This window comes from Alosa alosa, chromosome 9 (genome assembly GCF_017589495.1).
Source record: "Alosa alosa isolate M-15738 ecotype Scorff River chromosome 9, AALO_Geno_1.1, whole genome shotgun sequence".
Classification (NCBI taxonomy): Eukaryota; Metazoa; Chordata; class Actinopteri; order Clupeiformes; family Clupeidae; genus Alosa; species Alosa alosa.
This window is the reverse complement of record NC_063197.1, coordinates 12,700,764-12,725,147: the sequence shown is the minus strand read 5'-3', so window position 1 is coordinate 12,725,147 and position 24,384 is coordinate 12,700,764. Positions and strand designations below refer to the sequence as shown.

General features: G+C 38.8%; 2 protein-coding genes across 4 annotated transcripts in view; one reads left to right on the top strand and one right to left on the bottom strand.

Moving 5' to 3' along the window:
* Window positions 1-2,848: 2,848 nt before the first annotated feature.
* LOC125300137 (cytochrome P450 2J2-like) overlaps window positions 2,849-24,384 on the bottom strand; it is a 36,875-nt gene continuing 15,339 nt past the window's right edge. For 2 of the 3 annotated variants that reach the window (XM_048251733.1, XM_048251732.1), the window contains 8 exons: window positions 22,680-22,842; window positions 22,407-22,556; window positions 22,109-22,269; window positions 21,818-21,994; window positions 18,695-18,836; window positions 16,350-16,537; window positions 16,045-16,186; window positions 15,519-15,882 (listed from right to left, as the gene is read on the bottom strand). In XM_048251733.1, coding sequence (XP_048107690.1) covers window positions 15,707-15,882; window positions 16,045-16,186; window positions 16,350-16,537; window positions 18,695-18,836; window positions 21,818-21,994; window positions 22,109-22,269; window positions 22,407-22,556; window positions 22,680-22,791 — 1,248 coding nt within the window. In that variant the 5' untranslated portion in view covers window positions 22,792-22,842 and the 3' untranslated portion in view covers window positions 15,519-15,706. Of the gene's footprint in view, window positions 3,300-3,468; window positions 3,611-3,768; window positions 3,957-4,787; window positions 4,930-5,634; window positions 5,812-5,926; window positions 6,088-7,956; window positions 8,107-10,317; window positions 10,481-12,115; window positions 15,883-16,044; window positions 16,187-16,349; window positions 16,538-18,694; window positions 18,837-21,817; window positions 21,995-22,108; window positions 22,270-22,406; window positions 22,557-22,679; window positions 22,843-24,384 lie in introns of those variants that run through there. The other variant, XM_048251731.1, reaches the window with a different exon arrangement.
* The window catches only part of LOC125300140 (cytochrome P450 2J2), a 38,735-nt gene continuing 27,796 nt past the window's right edge, over window positions 13,446-24,384 (top strand). The window contains exon 1 of the mRNA XM_048251737.1: window positions 13,446-13,836. Within this exon, the coding sequence (XP_048107694.1) occupies window positions 13,780-13,836 (57 nt within the window). The 5' untranslated portion in view covers window positions 13,446-13,779. The remainder of the gene's footprint in view (window positions 13,837-24,384) is intronic.

Genomic DNA, 24,384 nt, shown 5'->3' with positions numbered 1-24,384 from the left:
TGGATTTTGCTGAGAAAATGACATGCTGTTTACCTGTGAGCCTATTATGTTAGTCAGCGACAGGCACTCCCGTGTCTCCTTTACAGCAACAGGACAGAACTTCTCCAACTCTAGCCTTGCCTGTTAGTCACTGCCTTCATCTATTTTCCTTTTCAAAAAGTGTGATATCCATAAGTCATACTTTATTTTCTGATTTAGTAACCTATGGTAGCATTTTCATTATCATCTGGCCCCGGCTTGAAACTCGTTTTGGCGCCCCAACTGAAAAGCATAAAGTAATGTTTTCTGAACGATTGTACAGTAATTCATGATTTTATATTGGCCTAATTTATCTATAATCCAACTAACATCTATAACCCCACTTAAACCCAGTTTGGTAATATACATTAAAACATGATCATTTTATTGGCTTCCTGACAATAATTTATGAGGGAAGGAAATAAAAGGGAAAAAAAAACATTACAACTCAAAACAAAAATGATCCATACAGTCACTATGGAAAGCTTAGCCCCCTATATATATATATATATACATATATATATATATATATATATATATATATATATATATATATATATATATATATATATATATATATATATATATATATATATTCATATATATATATGAATGATTGTTTAAAAGTGAATATGAATAGACTGTTCATCATACAAATAGAAATAAAGCACACAAATGTGTGCTTCTCTTGCCCAATCCAAAATTCCTCAGGGTGTGAAGGGCAAACCTTCTCTGCTGTTTCCAAAGATGTCCATAGATGCAACCAGCCCTAAGCAGAGTACCCTGACAGAGACACTTTAAATAGTAGTAACAGGATTCAACAGTATTTTGCAGTGATGATGAGTGTGGTACGTTATTACAACTGCTTAAATTATACTGATCATCTGTGTTTACTTTGATCAAAGTCACCTTTGTTTCCTATACTATCAAAGAACAAGGGTAGGATGGGTCAGCAAAGTTTTCTCCTTGCTTGACATATGCTTCTCTCACTACTTTGTGACCATTGAAGACAACCATCCGGGGTCCAAGTCAAAGACTGAAAATAATCCCATATTTTTCAGCGAACTGAAAAAAAAAAACATAGGTAACACTTTATAATAACTACACACAATTCATCATTTATTAAGCCTTTGTTACTTATTAGTTAATGGTTTGTTCTTCATTAGTAATTTCTTATTTATCATCAGTAAAGCATTTGTTCACACAGTTATAAATAGTTTGTTCATAGTAAATAAGCCTATATCTTAAATATGTTTATACATTATTGTTAATACTTAATAAATGATGCAATAATATGTGTTTGATTAAGTAATATTTCCATTATTTAACAGTTGTTACATACACATGCACTAATGATTAGTTAGGGTGAGGATACATATTTTATAAACCACTTCCTAATACTATAATTAATAATTAACTCAGGAGTTACAAATGGTTAGTTAATGATATTTTGTGAGCTCATCTAAAGTGAGGACGTTTTATGCCTTGCAACACATTTACAAATGAGTTATAAAGTTTACACTTGCATTTATTCATTTAGCTGACACTTTCACCCAAAGCGACTTACACATGTCAATTAAATTAAAGGGCAAGGCCACATTGGTGGATGCTGGGGTTTGAACCCCCAACTTCATGGGTTACTGCATGTTAACCTGGCTCCCTATCCACTACACTACCTCTGCCCAGTGGTATTACAACAGTCAATTTATAAATATAATATAGATATGCGTGTTTACTATGAACAAACCATTTTTAACTGTATGTACTGTAAACATGATTTACAGATGAGAATCAATGTAGGAATAATGCTTTACAAAAGAATACAGCATTTAAAAATAGTTTACAGATGTTTAATAACAGTAGTACAAGAAAACAGAAACTCTTGCATAGTTGTAGGGGTTTCTATTTGGGCCAAGGTAGTGTAGTAGATAAGGAGCTGGACTAGCATGCGAGTAACCTGAAAAGTTGGGGGTTCGATTCCTGGCTTTCACTGTTATTACTTATTAAGTATAAATCATGTACTTACAAACATATTTTTTGGATAGGCTTATTTACTATGAACAAACCATTTATAATTGTGCTTTACTGATGATAAATTATGTATGAACAAGAAATTACTAATGATGAACAAACCATTAACTAATAAGTAACAAAGGCTTAATAAATGATCAATTGTGTATAGTTATTATAAAGTGTTACCCCTTCGGGGAACATTCCCTAAAGATTTCCTAATAGTTGCACGAAACTATACCTTAAGGGAACGTTCCCTGATGGTCATAAGGATAAAAATTTTTATCTATTAACTAACACAGGGTTGATTGAACTAACTGGTAACCAGTGTTTTGGAACCGACAGCTCGGGTTTAGTCGTCACAGGTTCAGACAACCCAGGGGTTAAGTTTTATCTCAGTGTTTGTTAAACCTCCTTTCTGGAATACCCTCCTGAGATTCTTGTCTGAGGGGTTTGATAAACGAGCTCAACAGCCAATCAAAACACCTCTCCCCACCATGTTACTGAAGCAACATGTTGGTGGAGTTCTATGGTATGGTTGACGCCACTGTGTCTTTTCATCCAGTTTACCTAGCAGGGCTGTGTACATCTAGGTTTTTTTTAAACTGACAGTTAGAGTATGTGTGGAGCAATTCACTGAATATCACAAAAGTGAATTGGATAACAGACTGTTTTAAAGTAAAAGACGGGGCAGAACAGGGCACCCTTCATGTAAACACAGTATGCTGTTGTGTGCCGATGCTGTGAAGGGAGAAAATGGAAGGGGAAGGAGTGCAGGTAGCCTAAGCTGTGTTAAGGGCTCCAAAAAAGAAATGGGCAGTTATTGCATGGGAAGTTTATTCACATTGTCTGAGCACTCAAATAGTATCCATTGAAGTAGGTATGAGGCATGGTCTTTTACTGTTCTATACTAAATAAATGCATTGCATGCTGCAAAATTCTTCACTATTCTACATGGAACAGTAGAACAGTTTCAGGTTATGTCTGATTGTGTCACTTAAGTGTACAGAGTTGAATATGTGTATTACTTCACTACAAATATAATTAAAAAACTACAGGTAAGATTAAGATTTCAAAGAGTTTATATAAATGCTCTCAGCGAGGAACAGCACAGAGTTGATAGGGTTGAGGGCAGTGAGTGGCTCCCATTCGAAACACCAGACTGGGTTCTACGCCCTGTGGTGCTGAGAAGGAGAACCGCTGGAGCAGCGAGGTGAAGAACAGGAACAGCTCCATTCTGGCCAGCTGCTCTCCCAGGCACACTCTCTTCCCTGACAAAATCACACAGAAAACAATAAAAAAACAGGCTTGGGAACACAATAACATAACTCAACAGCTGCCTAGTTGACATAAAAAAATAATAGCATGAGCTCATGTGTATTGATTATTACAGTAACGGTTTCAGTCTTATTTATGACACGTTCAAAACTAAACACACACCAATAGAAAAAGGCAGGAAGGCCTCCCTCTTCCTGAACTTCCCCTCTCCATCCAGGAAGTGTCCTGGGTTGAAGGTGTGAGGGGTCTCCCATTCCGTCTCATCGAATAGAACAGAGGTCAGGCTGCCCAGCACCATTGTGCCCTGAGGAACACAAAAGATAATGACAACTAAACAATTCTAGAGAGCACTTTGTCAATTATTCTATTCACCAAGTTCAAGATAAATCTCGCCTCAAAAGAAAAAGCCGATTTTCTGGCAGGATACAATGTTTAAAGTGCAGTTCAATGTGCCAAAATCACCTTGGGAATGATGAAGTCATCAACTTGGGTGTCTTTGGTGGTCTGTCTGGCAAGGTTCAATGGAAGAATGTTGCCACATCTCTGTGTCTCGTGAATAACAGCATCAGTGTAAGGCATGTTCTCCCTGTCAGCCACAGAGGGCTGACGTGAAGATCCAACAACTCGGTCTATCTCCTCTTGCACCTTGCCTAAAAATGCACAATTGACAATGATTGATGTTTTAGGGGGGATGGGGGCAGTTTCCTATCCGTAACTAGAAAGTTGCTAATTGTTCTGCTATCTTGGCCAGGTCTCTCTTGAAAAAGAGATTATATATCTCAATGAGACTAACTTGGTTAAATAAAGGTTATAATAACAAATACACAACACACACACACTAGGAGCAGTGACACACACTAATATAAGGGTAGTGAGCAATACACAAAGGCTGAAATCTCTCCCCTCATGGACTCACAAACTTTGATGCGCTTTCCCGCAAACTTCATGAGGGCTTAGGGCTGTCCCACTGCGAAATTGTGAAATGCATGAGGGCTTTTGCTGCAAATAATACTCGCTCGCACCTTTTCTGTGCCCTTTCCGTAAGGAGTCATCTAAGCAGACTTTACTCAAGGGAATTACTAACAATTCATAGTGTTGTGACGTGAAACACGGGGTTATCCAAAGGCAGTCAGATGTCAGTTAAGTCTTTGAGGGTTCAGGGCTTAGATCTTAGGGAAGAGATCGGGATTCAGTCAATCAACTGCAGCAGCGGGCAGCCATTGCTGGGGAGCAGTTGGGGGTTTGGTGCCTTGATCAAGGGCAATGGATGTGGACATGGGAGAGCACTGTTCAATTAGGTCCCCCACCCACAATTTGCTTACCATTCTGGGGTCAAGCTGGCCACCCTGAGGTCACAAGTCTGATTCCCTAACTAGTAGGACACGGCTGCCAAAATCAGAGTGGTCCGAGTAGAATTCGAACCAGTTACCTGGTGCATGGTGGTAATAAGTGCATATATGTTGAATGACACACATACTCACGCTGTATCTCAGGGTATTTGATCATGTACAGGAGCCCCCAGTATAGGGTAGTAGATGTGGTTTCAGTTCCCGCTATAAACAGGTCCAGAGTGCAGTAGCACAAATTCTCCACATTAAAGCCTGATGCTTCATCATCTTTCCACTTAGGAAAGAGAAATGTAAAGACAGAAAGGTAAGAAAAAGAACAATGGAATGTGTCATCAGAGAAGATGTTTAAGTCTACATATAACGAGTTGATAAGAATACATACAGAATCCCTGGTAAAGATGAGTAAAAGAGGTAACACATCCTTTTTTGGCGTTTTATCTTAGTTTCATAGTGAAAACAATGAAGAACAACTTGAAGAGTAGCAAATTTATTCTAACAAGAATATCCCTCAAAAAGAAATGACAAAATGGCAACAGATGATTTTGAAATTTAAAACGGCAACAGATTATTTTATTTTTACCCATCTTTAAAGGGGTGTGGAGAGTGCTGTATAGCTGTGCAAATAGAGAGATGAAGACATGTGTGTGAGAGAGAGAGATGGTTTACAGTTTTTCACCGAGGGGGAGAGGTCTTAAAATCAGGAATGTTACGTATGATTGCATTGCATTATCTCTCAGGTGATTGTTGAGATGACTATACAGGTACGAAATTTGACTAAATCTGTATCCCACTATTTGTTGGAATAGCACATTATATCTCTTAACTTTACTTAAAATTGTATGTACCGGTATGTATGTATGTATATGTGTGTATATATATATATATATATATATATATATATATATATATATATATATATATATATATATATATATTAATGTATAATACTCATTGTAATAGTTGGAATGATTTAACTCACCTTTGCCATTTCTCCAAGGAAACAATCAATGTAGTCCCTAGAGTTTGAAGGATCAAAGTCTACTTGGTGGTCTTCAATTTTTTTCTTTACAAAGGCAATAACTCCGTTCCAAATAGAAAATATTTTCCTGTGTGGGCCAGGCACTCTGCGCATTATCCATGGGAATACGTTGTACAACTATGAATACACAAGGAAAAACATTTTTAACATATTTTCACTATGTTGGGCTATGGACAGCCCATGTTTCATTTTCTGGATATATAAAGAGCAGACAGTACGAGGAGAGGATCACCTGGGCCCAAATTCCTCCCTCTAAGTAGAAGACCTCATTGATGTTCTTCAGGAGAGACTGGAAGTCATCATCAGTGTACTCAAAGCGGTCCCCAAACACCAGCACGCAGATGATGTTAGACACAGCATTGTTAATGATAAATTGTGGGTCGAAGGATTTACCTAGGAGCACCAAAATAAAAAGACTGTGGGTATGCATGCAAAACTAAAGAGAATTTATTGAATTCAACAAATACAAAATTACAGTTTTTCTCAGTTGCTTTGGCACATTTCTCAGATCAGAACTGAAATTCTCAAAACTGTTTGTCCAAACTCCATATCATCTTATCACATTAAACCAGTTTCTCCTTCTTGAACAAATAGCAATGCTTTAGTACATCCATGCAACTGTGTCTGCTGTTTTTTTTTATTTTCATTGCATTTCATTTCATTTTAATTTTCCATTGCTAATGTCCTGTTGGTCAAATGCACTATACTGGTTCCCTGCTGAATAGTCCTGCCCCATAAAACAAATTGGTCTTATTTCATCTAGCTGTCATAACTAGTTGTCATAGTCTGTCTAGCATACAGTACCCTCCAGTATTGGCACCTTGGGTAAAGTTGACTAAAAACAGGTATAAAAAATAATTCATTGTACTCATTCATTGTATGAAAACAATGAGGCAAAATCCACTCTTAAAGGGAAGACAATTTATTCTGAGAAAAGAAAATCTCATAAAGAAATAAATATTTTTAACGAAAACACGTTGCTCACAATTATTGGCACCCCTAGAACAATCTTATATACAAAACCTAACAGAAGCATTTTCCTATCTAATTTCAACTTATTTAAGTTAATCAGAGTGTCTGTGAACTTTCAGAAGTAGTTCATGACTTTCTTTTTCACTAAGGTATGAAAATAAGGGGACACAGAGGCTAAATCCTCTAGTCATTTTTCAACATCAGAAAGACAAGAGAATACACTAAATTTAAATGAAAAGAAAGTGTGTTGACATTTGAAAGTCGGGGAATGTCTACAAACTACCTTGTTGCCTATATTTACAGTTAAATAGGAGGAGTTACTAAATGGTACAGTGACTTTGTCTGGAAGTGTGGTCTATTGTCAGATGAACGGTCAACGGTCTTAAATCTCTTGCTTTGTATTCTCCAACTTTATGGGGTGTCATAGGTGAATATTCCAAGCTGTTTTAATGGCAAAGGGAGGATTAAGAAGGTATTATAAGCAGGGGTTCCAATAATTGTGAGTTAAAAATATTTATTTCTTTATGAGATTTTACTTTTTCTCAAAATACATTTGTTTCCCTTCAAGGTTGGATTTTTCCTATTTTTTTTCATTGTGAGATTACAATAAATCACCAACAGATTATTTATACTGTTTTTTAATCAACTTTAGCAGAGGTGCCAATAATTCTGGAGGGTACTGTATATAAATATATGCGACCTGACAGACAGAAACATCAGGATATAGAATGATGCACAGTGGTGCACAGCTCTTATCAAGGGGTGTTTTACTGTATATGGGTCATTTCTCATGTGCATAATGCTGTAAAAGTCTTTGTTTTCTTTACACTATCACAATGTCTGTCAACAGTAAACACTGTGTAACTTTGTAGTTTTGAAATAAAAAATAGTGCTACCTTGTGCATTGTTAATTAGAAAATACTTACAGAGTAATCTGTCTTATTGACAACAAGACAAAACAGTTTGACTATCTTGACATAAACAATGGCGTCAGGACTTCTAATTTTGATTGCACTGACAGTTTCATTGATATAAATATTTGCTTTTGAGGCATAGACAAAGCATTTAAATACTGTAGATAGATACTTTATTTTGCATTTTGAGCAAGATACACGCTTTTGTAGGTAATACACTATGCAGTGCAGTTTGCTCCATTTGTTTTGAGAAATGCAACTGTTGTACAAATGTTAATAATGATTTGAGAAATGCACCAAAGCGACTGAGAAAAACTGTAATACACTCCTCAGCTGTGAGTTGTACAGGGTTTAACCATTGATCTTACTCACTCACCTTGTTCATTAGCGATTGCTTCATTTAGATATCTGCATTCTTGAAGAATGGAGGGCTCAAGGCTTCTCTTGCCCAATCCAAAATTTCTCAGGGTGTGAAGGGCAAACCTTCTCTGCTGTTTCCAAGGATATCCATTAGACACAACCACCCCTAAGTAGAGAATATAAGACAGAAACAATCCTAATAATAACAGAACGGTACTTTAACATGAATATAGTTGAGTATGATACAACGGGGGAAATAAGTATTGAACAAGTCAACATTTTTTTTTTCAGTAAATATATCCAGAAGACATTTTCACCAGACTTTGGTATTAACTCAAGAAATCCACGCATATAAAAAATTCAAACATTAAAGTCCGTAAATAAAGATATGTGTAATTAAGTGGACGTGGAGAAAAAAAGGATTGAACACGGCAATTTAAATGTATTTAATTGTTTGTAATGACAGCTTCAAGACACTTCCTGTATGAAGAAACTAATCAGCTGCAGTACTCAGGTGTGATTTTGGCCCATTCATCTAAACAGATCGTCTTTAAACCTTGAAGATTCTAGGGGGCTTTCTTGTGAACCTTGATGTTTAGCTTCTTCCGTAAAAAATGTTCAATTGTATTTAAGTCAGGTGAATGACTGGGCCTTTTTGGGGAATGACTGGGCCGTGAATGACACCTTGATTTTCTTTCTTTGAAACCAATTGAGAGTTCCTTTGCTGTATGCTTTGGATTGTTGTCTTGCTGGAAGTCCTTATAATCCTGATGGGTGGCAAGAATCTCCTGGTAAATAGAACCATTTGCTAGAATGATGTAGCCTCTAGCTATAAATGGACATCCTTAAGCTGTCTCAAGTTAGCCTTGCTTACAACAAAACCATGATTGGAGTAAAAATGAAAGTAGCATGTGTGCTATATTGGGGATGAATATGGACAAATGCTTAAATTAACTTGTTAAAATGTGCCATTTGGTGTTATTTCATTTTGCTACCGAATATATTAATACCATAAATGCAATCTATCAAATAAATGATAAATGACCATGATTGAATAGAGTTTTAAATCTAAGGATGGCTGCCCACAGCAGCTCTGGTAGTTATGAAATTATGGTGATTCTAGTGGTAACCACAATTCTCAACTCTGAGAAATTCACACTTGGCTTCAATGTGGCACAGACACCCCGTAATACACTAGGTGAAGGTGCAACACAAACAAAGACTGAGCAACATGAATGAATCATTGGATCACAAACCAGTTCTTGTACATACAACAGGCTAATGCTTTGCAACTATAAGCTTATGAAGGTCTTAGGAGAGCTTTTTGCTTTAACCATTATGAAATGTTTCTAGTATGACACCTTGTTAAGGAAAAACCTATTTATAGCCCATCAACATTTACAAACCCATCTCATATTAATTTGCACAGATGAGGGATAATGTACCTCGTACACCTTGGTGAACTGCTTTTTCTTAGCGTTTTCAATACGTTTTGTCCTGTGTCATTCCACTTTATTATACACACACTTTACCTATGGACTTAAATGTTGTAAATACTTCATACTTGAGGATTCCCTCAGTTAATAGTAATGTCTGGTGAAAATGTAATGTGAATAGCCTCTTTAGACATATACTTACTGAAAAACATGTTGATTCATTCAATACTTATTTTCTCATTATCATTATCATTACACAGTATTATTATACGGCTCTTCACAATGCTTGTAGAACGCTCCATTGATTTGAATGGGATTTCCAAACATTCTACGGTCAAATATACACCATTTAATGACCGCTGAAACATAGGCTAATACATGTTGATTCATTCAATACTTATTTTCTCCACTGTACATTATCATTACACAGTATTATTATACGGCTCTTCACAATGCTTGTAGAACGCTCCATTGATTTGAATGGGATTTCCAAACATTCTACGGTCAAATATACACCATGTAATGACCACTGAAACATATAATGACAGCTGTCAATGGCAACAGGTTTTGTGCTTCTGATTCACGTCTTTCATATTACTCCGCTAGTAGTCCGGTCACGTCTTGCATTGGAACTTTGATTTAAGTTCAGCGTCTGTTGCAGCAACTATTTGCAGCAAAAGCCACGATGAAACGGTAATAAATAAATGTTAAGAGACATTTATTTAAAGAGTTTATTTTTTTTGTTTTGGTAAGTAGTCGTATAACAAGCGGGATCATGTATAGAACGCTGGTTATTATCGAGAAAATAAGTCCCTTCAGAGCAAAATAAGTCCCTTCAGGGTCCGGTTCGCCCTGTCGGAACTTATGCATAATGACCGGCGTTCTATACATTATCCCTTACATGAAAATAGTGATCTTAATACTCATGTGGGGGAAATCACCTTTGTCTCCAACGATATCAGCAAATAAAGGTAAGGATGGTCGATCAGCAAAGTTTTCTCCTCGATGAACATACATTTCCCTCACTAGCTTGTGTCCATTAAGAACAACCATCCTTGGTCCAAAAAATCGGACACTAAAAATACGTCCATATTTTTCAGCAAACTGGAAGAGATACAATATCAAAGACACAATACAAATACTGAAGTCAATGCAAATGCACAATGTCACAGCATAGTGTTTTTAATCAAACAATTAAAGTATAATCTGTATTGTAATCTGTATTATTAGGGGTCGCAAGCAGCGAAGGTAGGCATTAGGAAAATGGCATTATAGCTTAGGCAGCTGCTGGCACATTAACTACATATATATGTACATATATATATATATATATAGCTTATAATTCTAATTAAATTACACACACTTGCATTCACACCATGCTCACCAGAGCAGAGAAGAGAAGAAAAAAAGTTACATTTAAACACTTTTATTTTAAGTCTGAATGAAAAGCAGCACTGGTTGAAGCCTGGAAATATTGTAAACAAAGTAGCTTAATTGGTTAGTCATCATAGTCTACTGGTTGGACTATTCAGTTTCCCCACGTGTGTTTAAGTTTTTCAAGTTAATACTTTTCTCCTTGAGACAGGCCTGTTTGAGTCTTGGAAAATACTTTTGCATTTACATCGGGATTGAGATGATAAGAATTTAGCAGTCAACTTGAATGCAACAGTTTTGAACAAATTTGCGCAGTGTGCTAATGATGCTAACCGGATTTAATAGCAATTTAGCCAGTTGTCTTGCAAGATTGTGAATGTTTGGATTAAATGTGCATGCTGAGGATGGATGTGTCTGTTGAGAGGGAGAGAGAGAGAGTGCATGGGGCAAGGACCCAATCAGAGTCTGTGTTAAGGTAGGCCTATAGCCTACTCTGGTAGAGTTGCACATACTAGATACAATGCAATATTTAGCCTATTTATTTATGGACAACGTAACGTAACGTGTTGCTTTTAATTATCGAATGTTCTATTGAACATATTTTTTATTGACCCGATTACATGTCTATCCCGATATATTTTGCTATCGTTTTATCGCCCAGCCCTAGACCCCACTTCCTGTTTGGCGGCTTTGCTGTGGCTTCGATCGGCTGTGATGGGCAAATGTCTTCGAAAATCAAAAAATCCTCCCCATAACTCTGGAAGGCCATGCGCAAGCAAGCCCTTTTTTTCCGTGAGCTTTTTTTGGCAGTTTGCAAACGGAGTGCATTACCACCATTTGCTGGGCTGAGGTGTAATGGCAAGTGTACCCTGTAGCATCATTCTGGCTGCCGGGTGAATAAGGCAAATGTCATGGGACAAGGAACCGTAGGCCTACGTGCTCGGGCCCGTCATCGCCGCTTGCGGCTATATTGTTACTTATTAGCTTACATTGTCAACATGGTAAAATAGGCCTAATTTGTAGCCTTTTACATTTCAAAAGTAACCCAACCTGTGGGTTGTGAGTGTGAATGAATGAAATGTCACTGAATTATTTCTGAATGGCCTAGCCTAACACACTGTCCTCCCTCACCCGCAGTGAATCCCAAAATACCAGAGCCTAAATGAGAAGTAGCCTAAGGACAAGGGGCAAATTTAAGTTTGTCTGTGCCACGCACAGAGCTCTCTAGCAGCCCTTTCCTGATAAATCACGCTATGACTTAAAGAACTCTTAAGACTTCGTGTGAAGCGCAACGAACACAGCTTTGTGCGCAGATGGAATGGCCTCACACACACACACGTACAGTATAGGTTGATTTACACCTACCTTGACAAACTGTAGATGGATTTTAGTGATGTCAATGTGATGCACGTCGCCGATAAAAGGCAATGACCACGGTCCAGGAGGGAAATTCTTTGGTGGTTTGGTTTTGATGTAGTCAAACACAAGGAGGAAAATTGAGAGAAAAAGCAAAAAACTCTTGATGTTGAACAGTTCCAAAATATACAATATTGCCGTCATTTTGCTTGCTCTAGCGACGGTTAGGCAACTGTTATAGACTGCAAACACCAACCACCCAATACACAACAGGACTGGAAAATCACGTGGTACGGTGTTCTCTTCTTCCCCACCTTTTCCCTTTGTAGGCCTACCTATCAGCCTTGTTCACAGAAATAACACTTGCTTTTTGTTATCAGAAATGTCTAGGGCGGTCACTGTATCTGGGATTAAATGGTCGCTAATACGTTTCTGCCACAGGAGGGCCCCAAAAGAACATGAGTTTATTACTGTTAGTGAGAGTATAAAATATAAAGACAATTGTATTGCCTGAGTATTCCATTATCACCTCATGAAGTATCCACAGGTCCTGGACATGGGCCTGTAAATGCACTAAATGTAGCAAACCTTTTAACTGGATGCTATAGAAAAACTACTGAAATCAATGCTATGCATGTCGCTTATGAACAGCAATGACCACGTTCCGGGACATAGTCATAAAGAACATTGAAAGAAACAACAAAACACTCTTGATATCCAAAACATCTGTAGGATTTATGTAGGAGTTAAACATCAGTAGCATAATCCATTGCAACTCGCAGTGTAATAAAATCAAAGTGTTGAATTGTTAATGAAAAAATATGTAGGATAGGCACGTTGTCTTGAACAACCATTTGGCACTGTTGACATGTCATGGTAGGCTATTTTCAATGCCAGTTGAGTTGCATAGCATTCCTTAAATAGTTCAAAGGACATTAACTTAGAGTTACTGTACAGTTTTAAGAGAAAGATAATCCACTTGCTTCTCAGAAAAGTTCAGCAAAGTTCTGTAGTGAACTAGATGTCCACACTAGTAACAGTCTATGGGAGTTGTATGGAATCAATTTTTATAACTCACCCCCATTATCTTAATTTACTACATATTTTCATTTCTGTTATAGGCCACTGTAAAATTGGGCTCAAATCCTCAATAAAGGTCCCAGATTCTCAACGATAGACATTGAGCTTGTCTGACAATTTATGTGTTTAAAAAAGCGATAGAATCATGATAGATAAAAATTATGGTTTGAGGAATGAAGCAGAGAGATGAGACAACACAACTAGTAGGCATCGACTGATGATGTCCCTAATGTAAAATTAGGAGAATGAGAGCTGAAAGAGTGTGAGGGACCAAGGTGGCCACCCCACGTTTAGGGAGGTGTGCCACTGGATTATGTGGAGTTGAGGGATTCTTCAGCAGTTCCATACAAAAATACAGGATTTATTTAACCGGGAAGCACAATTGGAGTCCAGGCATAAAAGGATCTTCAGCAAACTCTAGGCAACAGTTTCAATTTCTTCACACCAGGTCCAAACAAGGCAACACTGCATAACTCCGGATCAAATATATTCCCTTGCCTCACAGCAAGGATAACTCTTCAACTTCAATTCATTTTAAACTTTACATTTCAAACTTCACAACTTTGCAACTTCCCTGGATCTCCAGCTCTTCAATGTCTCCAGCTGTTCCATTGTCTCCAATGTTCCCTGAAAACAAACCCCTCCAACAAGTAGGTAAACAGTGAGTGAATGTGAGAGTGTGTGGTTGCAAAGTCTTTGTGTGTATTGCACAAGGCAGTCTTTTAACAGTTTGTAGCATGGGAGGGTATACATGTGAAAAGGAGAGGTCTTCTTTTTCACTGAGATGAATTGTATAATATACAATAAAATCAAGTTGAAATAGAATCCCTACACTGACCTGAGATCTAACACGACCGGTGAGGATGTTGAAGGGAAATACGCTAAACCTTAAACGAAAGCTGTTGGATTTCAGAAACCAGTCTTGACATTGGAAGGCAATAGGACCAAATCGGCAAAGCTGTGGTTGAATTGGTTTGTTACTGGGATCTCACAGATTATATCTTTTTTAATTATTTGATCCATAAAATGCCTGGTATTGTCCGCAAGTCTGAAGGTTTATGTATTTTGGGAACAAGGTATAATAAACCATACAGGACCTAAAAAATCTCTGAACAAAGTGCTGACTTCTAAGTTCCAAGAGTAGATAATAATCTGAAATGCCATTGTGTTTTTCTAAATGTTGTTTTGTTTAGTGAAATATCATTTTGTTTTCTGAAATATTGTTATGTTTTCTTAAATGTTTCTGTTTTGTGCAAAATGTTATGTTCTGACATTCAGAGCCACTGAAGGGGAAATCCAGTTTTTAAATTTAGAATGTTGGAGCTTTAAGCTATAGAAAACAAAATATTACACATTTCAGCTGGGCTAACCAGCTACGATGTGGCCCAGGCTACAAACACTAGAGTGAACACTGAGGTATAATAGACTGAACTACAATTTCCGGGTTTTGATAACACAGAATACACACACATCTTGGTCCTGAAGTATACGGCTACTACTACAGTATTTGCTAAACTTCCAGGCTTCTTCAAGAGAAATTCTATTAGAGTAGTGGTTCTCAAACTTTCTCTGTCATTCCCCACATTGGAGGTGGGGAATTTTCAAGCCAAACTGACCCCATCAACCTGACAAAATGGTAACATTTTTTTTTTTCGCGCTGGATCAGATGTCATTTAAATTCATATGTCTGTTTATGACATGGTTGTGTGTGGTTATCTTGTTTTAAATCTATGATCTTCCTTGTTAAGAAAGAAATCATGTCATGTCTCTGCAATTCACTGAATATTACAAAAGTGGATTGGATAACATTCACAGACTGTTTTAAAGTAAAAGACGGGGCAGAACAGGGCACCCTTCATGTAAACACAGTATGCTGTTGTGTGCCGATGCTGTGAAGGGAGAAAATGGAAGGGGAAGGAGAGCAAGTAGCCTAAGCTGTGTTAAGGGCTCCAAAAAACAAATGGGCAGTTATTGCATGGGAAGTTTATTCACATTGTCTCAAATAGTATCCATTGAAGTAGGTATTGGTCTTTTACTGTCCTATAGTAAATAAATGCATTGAATGTTGCAAAATCCGTAACTAGATTCTACCTGGAACAATAGTGTGTCTGATTGTGTCACTTGAGTATAGTAAGTATAAGTATACTCTTTTGATCACGTGATGGAAATTTGGTCTCTGCATTTATCCCAATCCGTGAATTAGTGAAACACACTCAGCACACAGTGAACACACAGTGAGGTGAAGCACACACTAATCCCGGCGCAGTGAGCTGCCTGCTACAACAGCGGCGCTCGGGGAGCAGTGAGGGGTTAGGTGCCTTGCTCAAGGGCACTTCAGCCGTGCCTATTGGTCGGGGTTCGAACCGGCAACCCTCCGGCTACAAGTCTGAAGCGCTAACCAGTAGCCACGGCTGCCCCCACAAGTGTGTACAGCGTTGAATTTGTGTATTACTTTACTATTAATATAATTAAAAACAACTACAGGTAAGCATAGGATTTTAAATAGTTGATATGTGCGCCTCAGCGAGGAACAGCACAGAGTTGGTAGGGATAGGGACTGAGAGTGCCTCCAGACCGAAACTCCAGACTGGGTTCTACGCCCTGTGGTGGTGAGAAGGAGAACCGCTGGAGCAGCGAGGTGAAGAACAGGAACAGCTCCATTCTGGCCAGCTGCTCTCCCAGGCACACTCTCTTCCCTGACAAAATCACACAGAAAACAATAAAAAACAGGCTTGGGAACACAATAACATAACTCAACAGCTGCCTAGTTGAAAAATAATAGCATGAGCTCATGTGTATTGATTATTACAGTAATGGTTTCAGTCTTATTTCTGACACGTTCAAAAATAAACACACACCTATAGAAAAAGGCAAGAAGGCCTCCCTCTTCCTGAACTTCCCCTCTGCATCCAGGAAGTGTTGTGGGTTGAAGGTGTGAGGGGTTTCCCATTCCGTCTCATCAAACAAAACAGAGGTCAAGTTGGCCATCACCATTGTGCCCTGAAGACACAAAAGATCATGACAATTCTAGAGAGCAACACTTTGTCAATTATTCTAATCACAAAGTTCAAGATAAATCTCCCCTGAAAAGAAAATGATGATTTATTGGCAGTTATTTGGCAGTATAGACCATTTAAAGTGCAGTCCAATGTGTCATGGTCACCTTGGGAATGATGAAGTCATCAACTTGGGTGTCTTTGGTGGTCTGTCTGGGAACGTTCAATGGAAGAATGTTGCCACATCTCTGTGTCTCGTGAATAACAGCATCAATGTAAGGCATGTTCTCCCTGTCAGCCACAGAGGGCTGACGTGAAGATCCAACAACTCGGTCTATCTCCTCTTGCACCTTTCCTAAAAACGCACAGCAAAAGGTGTGACTGACAATGTTTTATTAATTTGAAAGGTCGTTTTACAAATCTGAAAGGTTTTACAAATCTGAGAGGGTGAATCAAAGATCCTCTGGTAGAATTGAATCTAAGCAGAGCATCTCTACTCACTTAGTATGCATATTGTTATGTAGTGCAGTCATATTGGACTCTTAGGAATCAATACATGACAACATCTTTCATGTAAAACATGTGTAGTGCTTTACATGATCAAATTGATCTTACTATGGGCTCTATCTTGGCGATCAAGCATATTGTTATCACAACGCAAAGCGTTATCACAATGCAAATCTTATACTTGAATTTTTCTCTTTTATTGAACAATGCGCTCAGGGGTGTGGCAATTAATGACCTAAGGTGTGGTCTGGCGCATTATCTAAAAATGGCTATCTTATACTATTTAAAAAGCATTACGCCACTGACCAAGAAAAACCTGGTCTGTAGCGAAAGGCGCATATCAAGCACAGCTAAAGACGCACTGTCACGAGATGCAGCAACTCCTCTGTAAGATAAATGTCCTTAGGTTTTTTTATTCAGTCATTCGAACATTATTGGGGTAAGTGTTGCTTTTTTCAGGCTATGTTTTCGATGGTAACCCATTGTCAGCCAGTAGTGAAAGTAAACTGTGTATAACTGTTTTGTCGTTGACTATGACACCACGGTGAAGTTAGTTTCACTTTGCCAATGAGTTAAAATAATAGACGAGTGCAGATGCGTGTAGGCTATCCTCTGCTAGGTTTTAGTAAAGGATGATTTAGTGGAATACCTGTTCCATGCGGTCTCGCGTGCATGCCATGCAAGCAGGTTCCTTCAAATGCGCCAATGACTATCAAAATACCGATGCGCTGTTTGAAGTTGCGCTGCTTGCTGTTAAAGGGAATGACAGGTGTCATTTTCATTGGTTTAAAGGATGTTACACCCAAAACACATCCATGACTGATTAAGAAACAAGAACCGCCTTTTTGCGCCAGGCGTCCGATGTTTGATAACGTTTGATAACAAAACCACCCTCAATGTGGACTGGACAAACCCCTAAGCTATTCGCCAGTGACCATGCATTTTTTATATGGATATGTTGTGTAGATGTATAGTTAATCTTAAACACACCAATTGAACCAACATAAAATTCCTAAAATGTATATTTTTGTTTGATTATTTCCATATTTAGTGTAGTCATTCCATATCAGAGCCCCTGACATACAATCCAAATGCAAGCATGAAACGTCAACCTTTCATTTGAGACCAAAATTATGCTTGTACACAAAGGGGTTCTTATACAGTAAGCCTTTTATTGTCAGTATGCATTTTGGGTAACCAAGGGTCTTTACTGGATGTCTCCATAAGGCATTTTGCAAAACACATGGGCATACCCTTGCAAATAATGTTCTAAACTACTCATATTTTATTCTTTATTGATCTACTTTTACACACAGCTTCACAAGACCTGGTGCTAGGGCTCAGCGGAGTCATATAAAGTGACCTAGAAGGCTGAAATGTGGTCAGTTGTGGTGCTTGTAATGAAAAATAAAACAATATTCTAATGTCTGTAACACTGTCAGTACTTCACACAGTTATTCTGATTGTTTCCCAAGAAACTACAGAGTCTCCGATTTTCAAAGAGGTCAAGCATTTGATTATAGGCCAAACTAGGTGGTAACAGTGGCCTCTGGAGTAGGTGTGGTGCAATTTCTGGTGAAAATTGAAATTGTCCCATGAACTATGTGGTTAAAGGTGCTCTAAGCGATGCTGGGTAACGTCATTTCTGTTGACTTTCAAACAAAACAGAGAGCTAGCTCGCTACTTCCTCCCCCTCCCTCCCGCGCTGCTCCCGTGCAATTGAAACTATCCTAAATGCGCATCTCGTCTGTGATTTGCTGGAACAGTTTGTTATGTTTTTATGGGCTAGGTTTGTCCAGGTCCCCGTTTTTGGAGACTGGACTGTCCACAGAGATTGCATTTTTTTTACGGTGTATTCAGGACACAGACAGCTAGCGGTTGGTTAGGTGATGTTTGCAGTAAGGCCATGGCTGCCCAAATCAGAGTGGTCCGGGCGGGATTCCAGCCAACTACCTGGTCCATGATGGTAATAAGTGCATATATGTTGAATGACACACATACTCACGTTGTATCTCAGGGTATTTGATCATGTACAGGAGCCCCCAGTATAGGGTAGTAGATGTGGTTTCAGTTCCCGCTATAAACAGGTCCAGAGTGCAGTAGCACAAATTCTCCACATTAAAGCCTGATGCTTCATCATCTTTCCACTTAGGAAAGAGAAATGTAAAGAAAGAAAGGTAAGAAAAAGAACAATGGAATGTGTCATCAGAGAAGATGTTTAAGACTACTAATGAGTTGATAAGAATAATACAGAATCCCTGGTAAAAATTAGTTAAAAGATGGGTAACACATCCTTTTTTGGCATTTTATCTTAGTTTTGTAATGAAAACAATGAGGAAAAATGCAACCTTGAAGGGAAGCACATTTATTCTGAGAAGAAAAAATCCTATAAAAATGAAAATTTTGAAATATAAAACTGCAACAGATCACTTCTTTATCCGGTTTAATGTCAGTCTGACAAAGCAACCAACTTCTCTTCTGCCGATGGTCACGTTCCATTGCAACCTCCATGACCTCCACTTCTCCTCTATTGTTGCCTCCACTCTACCTCCACTCAGCACTTTCTCCTCTCTGGAGGTTAACAATGCCACAGACTCGCTCTGCTCCACGCTGAGCTCATGTCTGGACAAACTGTGTCCTCTATCTACGAGGCCAGCTCGATCAAACCAATCTCACACGTTTCATAATACCCTTCGATCACTGTGTAATGAGCTAAGACCTGCTGAGAAAAAAAGCTACCAGACACTCCTATCCTCTTTCTCAGCCAGCATTACTGCTGTAAAGACGGCTTTTTACAATGACAAAATGAACAGTGTCACTGACACCTGGAAACTTTACCTTCAAATCACTACTCAACCCTCCTCCTCCTACCAGCCTTACTGCTGATACTTTTGCCTGATTTTTCATGAACAAAGTGGAGGCAATTAGCAAGAAATTCTCTAACCAGTCCGCTCTCAACCGGTCTCCTCCGCTTAAGGATACCCCCAACACTGTGGCGTGTAGCAGTCCTACTACATATCTCTCTCTGTCTCTATCTTCGCAGGGCGTGACCGAATCAGATACTGCACATCCACAACCTTTAACGGTTGCTGGCACTTAATTTTCTGCATTCGCACCTATCTCTGAGAGTGAGGTATCCAAACTCTTGACATGTAGCCATCCTACTACGCGCTCGTTCGACTCCATAGCAACAAACTTACTTCAATCCATTAGCCCTACCATCACATCAGCTATCACACATAAGATTAATGCTTCGCTTCGCTTTCCCACAGCATTCAAAGTGGCTCGGGTAACACCGTCCTATCCAAAGCTATCGAACAGGTGGTCTCCAAATAGGTCTCAGAATTCCACTCACGGGACAACCATCTTGATCCAAATTAATGTCATGATTAGTGTCATGCCCTCCTGAAGGATCTCCCAGCCTGCATAGTGACCCTTCAGATGATCCAGAACGCAGCAGGGTGTGTCTGGTCTTCAATCAACCCAAAAGGGCACATTAGCCTGCTGCTCATAGAGCTCCACTGGCTACCTGTACCTGCATGCATCAAATTAAAATCGCTAATGCTTGCCTACAAAGTAGTCTCCGGTTCTGCACCCACTTACTCAAACGCCCTTATACAGGCATATGTTATCTCCAGACCAATGAATGGGGTCTGGCTCTGCCTCATGTACGCTTAGAGCAATCCAAACTGTTCTTCTAAAACTGATAGTTCCTGTCCTTGATTGTGTTTGTCTGAATCACGTTCTTGATTGTGATTGGCTGAATCACGCTCCGCTAGCGCATCGTGCCTAACAACGCCCCTCAGCTGTTACAGAATCAGCGTAACCTACAGCCTCTTGGGGCTTATTGCTTAATAACTATTGTTTCCTGTTATTAGAACGCGCTACCAGTTCCTAAAAGAGCAGGGGCGTCCCTCTCTACCTTCAAAAAAACTGCTGTAGACCCAGCTCTTCAGAGAGTACCTCCTCATCTAGCACTACCAGCACCTAGACATGCCAATTCTAGCACTTACCACTAGACTATCCAACGGAGCCCTAGAGGTGTCATCGCAAAATGTTTTGCATGTTGAGAGAATGTGCGCTCGTTTTACTACATTGTGCGCTCGTTTTACTAAATTGTGCGCTCGTTTTACTATATTGTGCACTCGTTTTACTAAATCGTACGCTCGTTTTACTAAATTGTGCTCTCGGTTTACTAAATCGTGTGCACAATTTATTATATTGTGCTCTCGTTTTACTATAGTGTGCGCTCATTTTACTAAATTGAGCACTCATTTTAAGCATACTAAAATGAGGGCACGAAGCATACTAAATGTGAGCACGAAATACATATTACGAGAGCTCAATTTAGGCCTACAACGGGGTCACGTTTTATTAATTCGAGGGCTCAATTATAGGAAAACGTGCTCACGTTTTATTAATTCGAGGGCTCAATTAAAGGAAAATGTGCTCACAAATGATCACGACCAGAAAAAAATATCACTTAAAGTGAGCTCTCCCGGGCTCCATACTATCCCCTTCTAGAACTGATACTTTTGAGTAGTATTTATTACTGCACTAACATGTCTTAGTCACACTATAGCCTACCTTGATTGTTTCTTGATTGTTTCCCTTTTTTGTAAGCTTTTTTTTGCATGCTAAATGAATAAATGTAATGTAATATATTTTCTTTTTATCCATCTTTATAAGGGGTGCCAAAAATGTGGATGGTGCTGTATAGATGTAGAAATTGCTGAGATGATTCCATACTGGTATCCAATCTGACTAAATCTGTATCCCAATATTTGTTGGAATATCTGTTGCATTTACTTAAAACCGTATGTATACACCATGGATATTAGAAACCTAGATACCGTGTTGGGCTCCAGAACGTATGTCAATAGCACCGCCATCTTGGTGGGGGCAAAAATCGAGCGGTAATTACTGGAGGCCATTGGAGAAATAGGTGTGTCTGATTGCTGGCAAGTGTTGCCCATAGACAGTAAGGTGTTGCCCCCAGCAACATGGTGGCCGCGTTGCCGTTGACGTATGCCACCTAATAGAACTTGTCGGACAATGCGGTATCTACTGTAGGTTTCCAATATCTATGGTATACTCCCCAAGTAATTGTTGGAATGACACATCTCACCTTTGCCATTTCTCCAAGGAAACAATCAATGTAGTCCCTAGAGTTTGAAGGATCAAATTCTACTCGGTGGTCCTCTACTTTTTTCTTTACAAAATCAATAACTCCGTTCCAAATAGAAAAGAATTTCCTGTGTGGGCCCGGCACTCTGCGCATTATCCATGGGAACATGTTGTACAACTATGAATAAACAAAGAAAAAACATTTATCATATTTTCACTATGTTGAGCTATGGACTGCCCATGTTTCATTTTCTTGATATATAAAGAGTAGAAAGTACGAGAAGAGAATCACCTGGGCCCAAACTTCTCCCTCTAAGAGGATGACCTCATTGATGTTCTTCAGGAGAGACTGGAAGTCATCATCAGTGTACTCAAAGCGGTCCCCAAACACCAGCACACAGATGATGTTAGACACAGCATTGTTAATGATAAATTGTGGATTGAAGGATTTACCTAGGAGCACCAAAATAAAAAGACTGTGGGTCTGCATGCAAAACTAAAGAGAATTTACTGAATTCAACAAATACAAATTTAATACACTCCTCAGCTGTGAGTTGTACAGGGTTTAACCATACATCTTACTCACTCACCTTGCTCATTAGCGAATGCTTCATTTAGATATCTGCATTCTTGAAGGATGGAGGGCTCAAGGCTTCTCTTGCCCAATCCAAAATTCCTCAGGGTGTGAAGAGCAAACCTTCTCTGCTGTTTCCAAGCATAGCCATTAGACATAATCAGCCCTACACAGAGAACATCAGACAGTAATAATCCAAATAATAACAGAATAGTTCTTTAACATGGATGTTGAGCATGTTATATGATTAATGAAAACAGTGATCTTTATAATCCTGAGGGAAAATCACCTTTGTCTCCTGTAAGATCAGCAGCTATAGGAATGGATGGTCGATCAGCAACATTTTCTCCTTGATGGACAAATACTTCCCTCACTAGCTTCTGTCCATTAAGAACAACCATCCTTGGTCCAAAAATTTGAATGCTAAAAATGCGTCCATATTTCTCAGCAAACTGTAAGAGACACACTATCAAAGACAACAAAGGAAATACAAATACCAACACAAAACTGCATTCAATGAAAATGCACAACACAGTGTTTCTAATCAATTAGAGGAACCATATGTAAGATTGTGGCCAAAACTGGTACTGCAATCACTTTCAAATTACTGTAGAGCGGTGTATCCCCTCCCCCCTAAATCGAGGTTGCCAACCCGGATGCCGAAACACTACTGACTTTGTGATTAGTACATAGGTGGAGGGTGGCACATCAGGCCAAAACACAACATGACATGACAAAACACAACATCAACATCAGTTGAGGGCTTCAACTTCACTTTTTAAAATGACAATATCCTGGCCGGACTGCTGTTGTCAATGATATAAGTATTTGAAATGAACATGATTTCTTAATGTCTAGTGACATACCAGGGCCATTTTATGATTAATTGAAATACATTTCTTACATACGGTTCCTTTAAGTCATCTGTAGGCCTATTACAGATATTGATGTACAGATTGTGTGGATGTAGACGATGTAGTAAGGGATGTAAGTTACTGAGAAAAACATATAAATATATGACATTGCATGCAGCATGCACTGCGCTCGCCGGTTGCTCTTGGTTGAGAGAATGTCCCAAATATTTTTGTTGTGCTTGGCGCTGGGCTCATTATGGTTATGGTATTTAAAAGACGCTTTTGTCCAAAGCGACATACAAATAACAACAATACAAAGTTAAATTTAACAGTAAACAATTTAAAAAGCTGGTAAGACTACATTAAGGAGAATAGCAATAATAAACAACAATGTCAATTCAATCAATAGCCTAATGAAAATAAATAAATACCTTAATATACTAACCATAACTCATAAGAAACGCTTAATAAACTAAGTGCATGTTGAACAGATATGCCTTTAGACCTCTTAAAAGACCCAAAACTATCACAGGAACGGAGAGCACTGGGGGGTATTCAAAGTACGTGGTTTAGTGATAAACCTGTTAACCTGTTAACAAAGTTAAAGGTTGTATCAGCGATAGCGGGAAAAGTCACTCAGAGTTAACTTACCCAGGTTTGTTACTAAACCATGTACTTGGAATAGCCCCCTGGGCAACTCATCCCACCAACAAGGAACCACTGAGGAAAAGAGTCTTGAATTTGACCTAGCGTTTATGGTTGGTCGACACATCAGGCACTCATCAGAAGACCGAAGTGGGCGGTTGGGGATAGCCTACGTATAGCTTGATCATTGAATTAAGACAGCAGGGAGCAGATCCAGTCAGTGTTCTATAGGCCAAAGTGAGCGATTTAAATTTAATTCTGGCCACTATAGGGACGCAGTGGAGAGTAACTAGGAGAGGAGTTACATGTGTCATCTTCGGCTGATTGAAGACCAGGCGTGCTGCAGCATTCTGAAATAGTTGTAACTACACAAGCAGGTAGGCCAGCTAACAGTGAATTACAATAGTCCAGCTTAAGTATAAGTATATATACTCTTTTGATCCCGTAAGGGAAATTTGGTCTTTGCATTTATCCAAATCCGTGAATTAGTGAAAC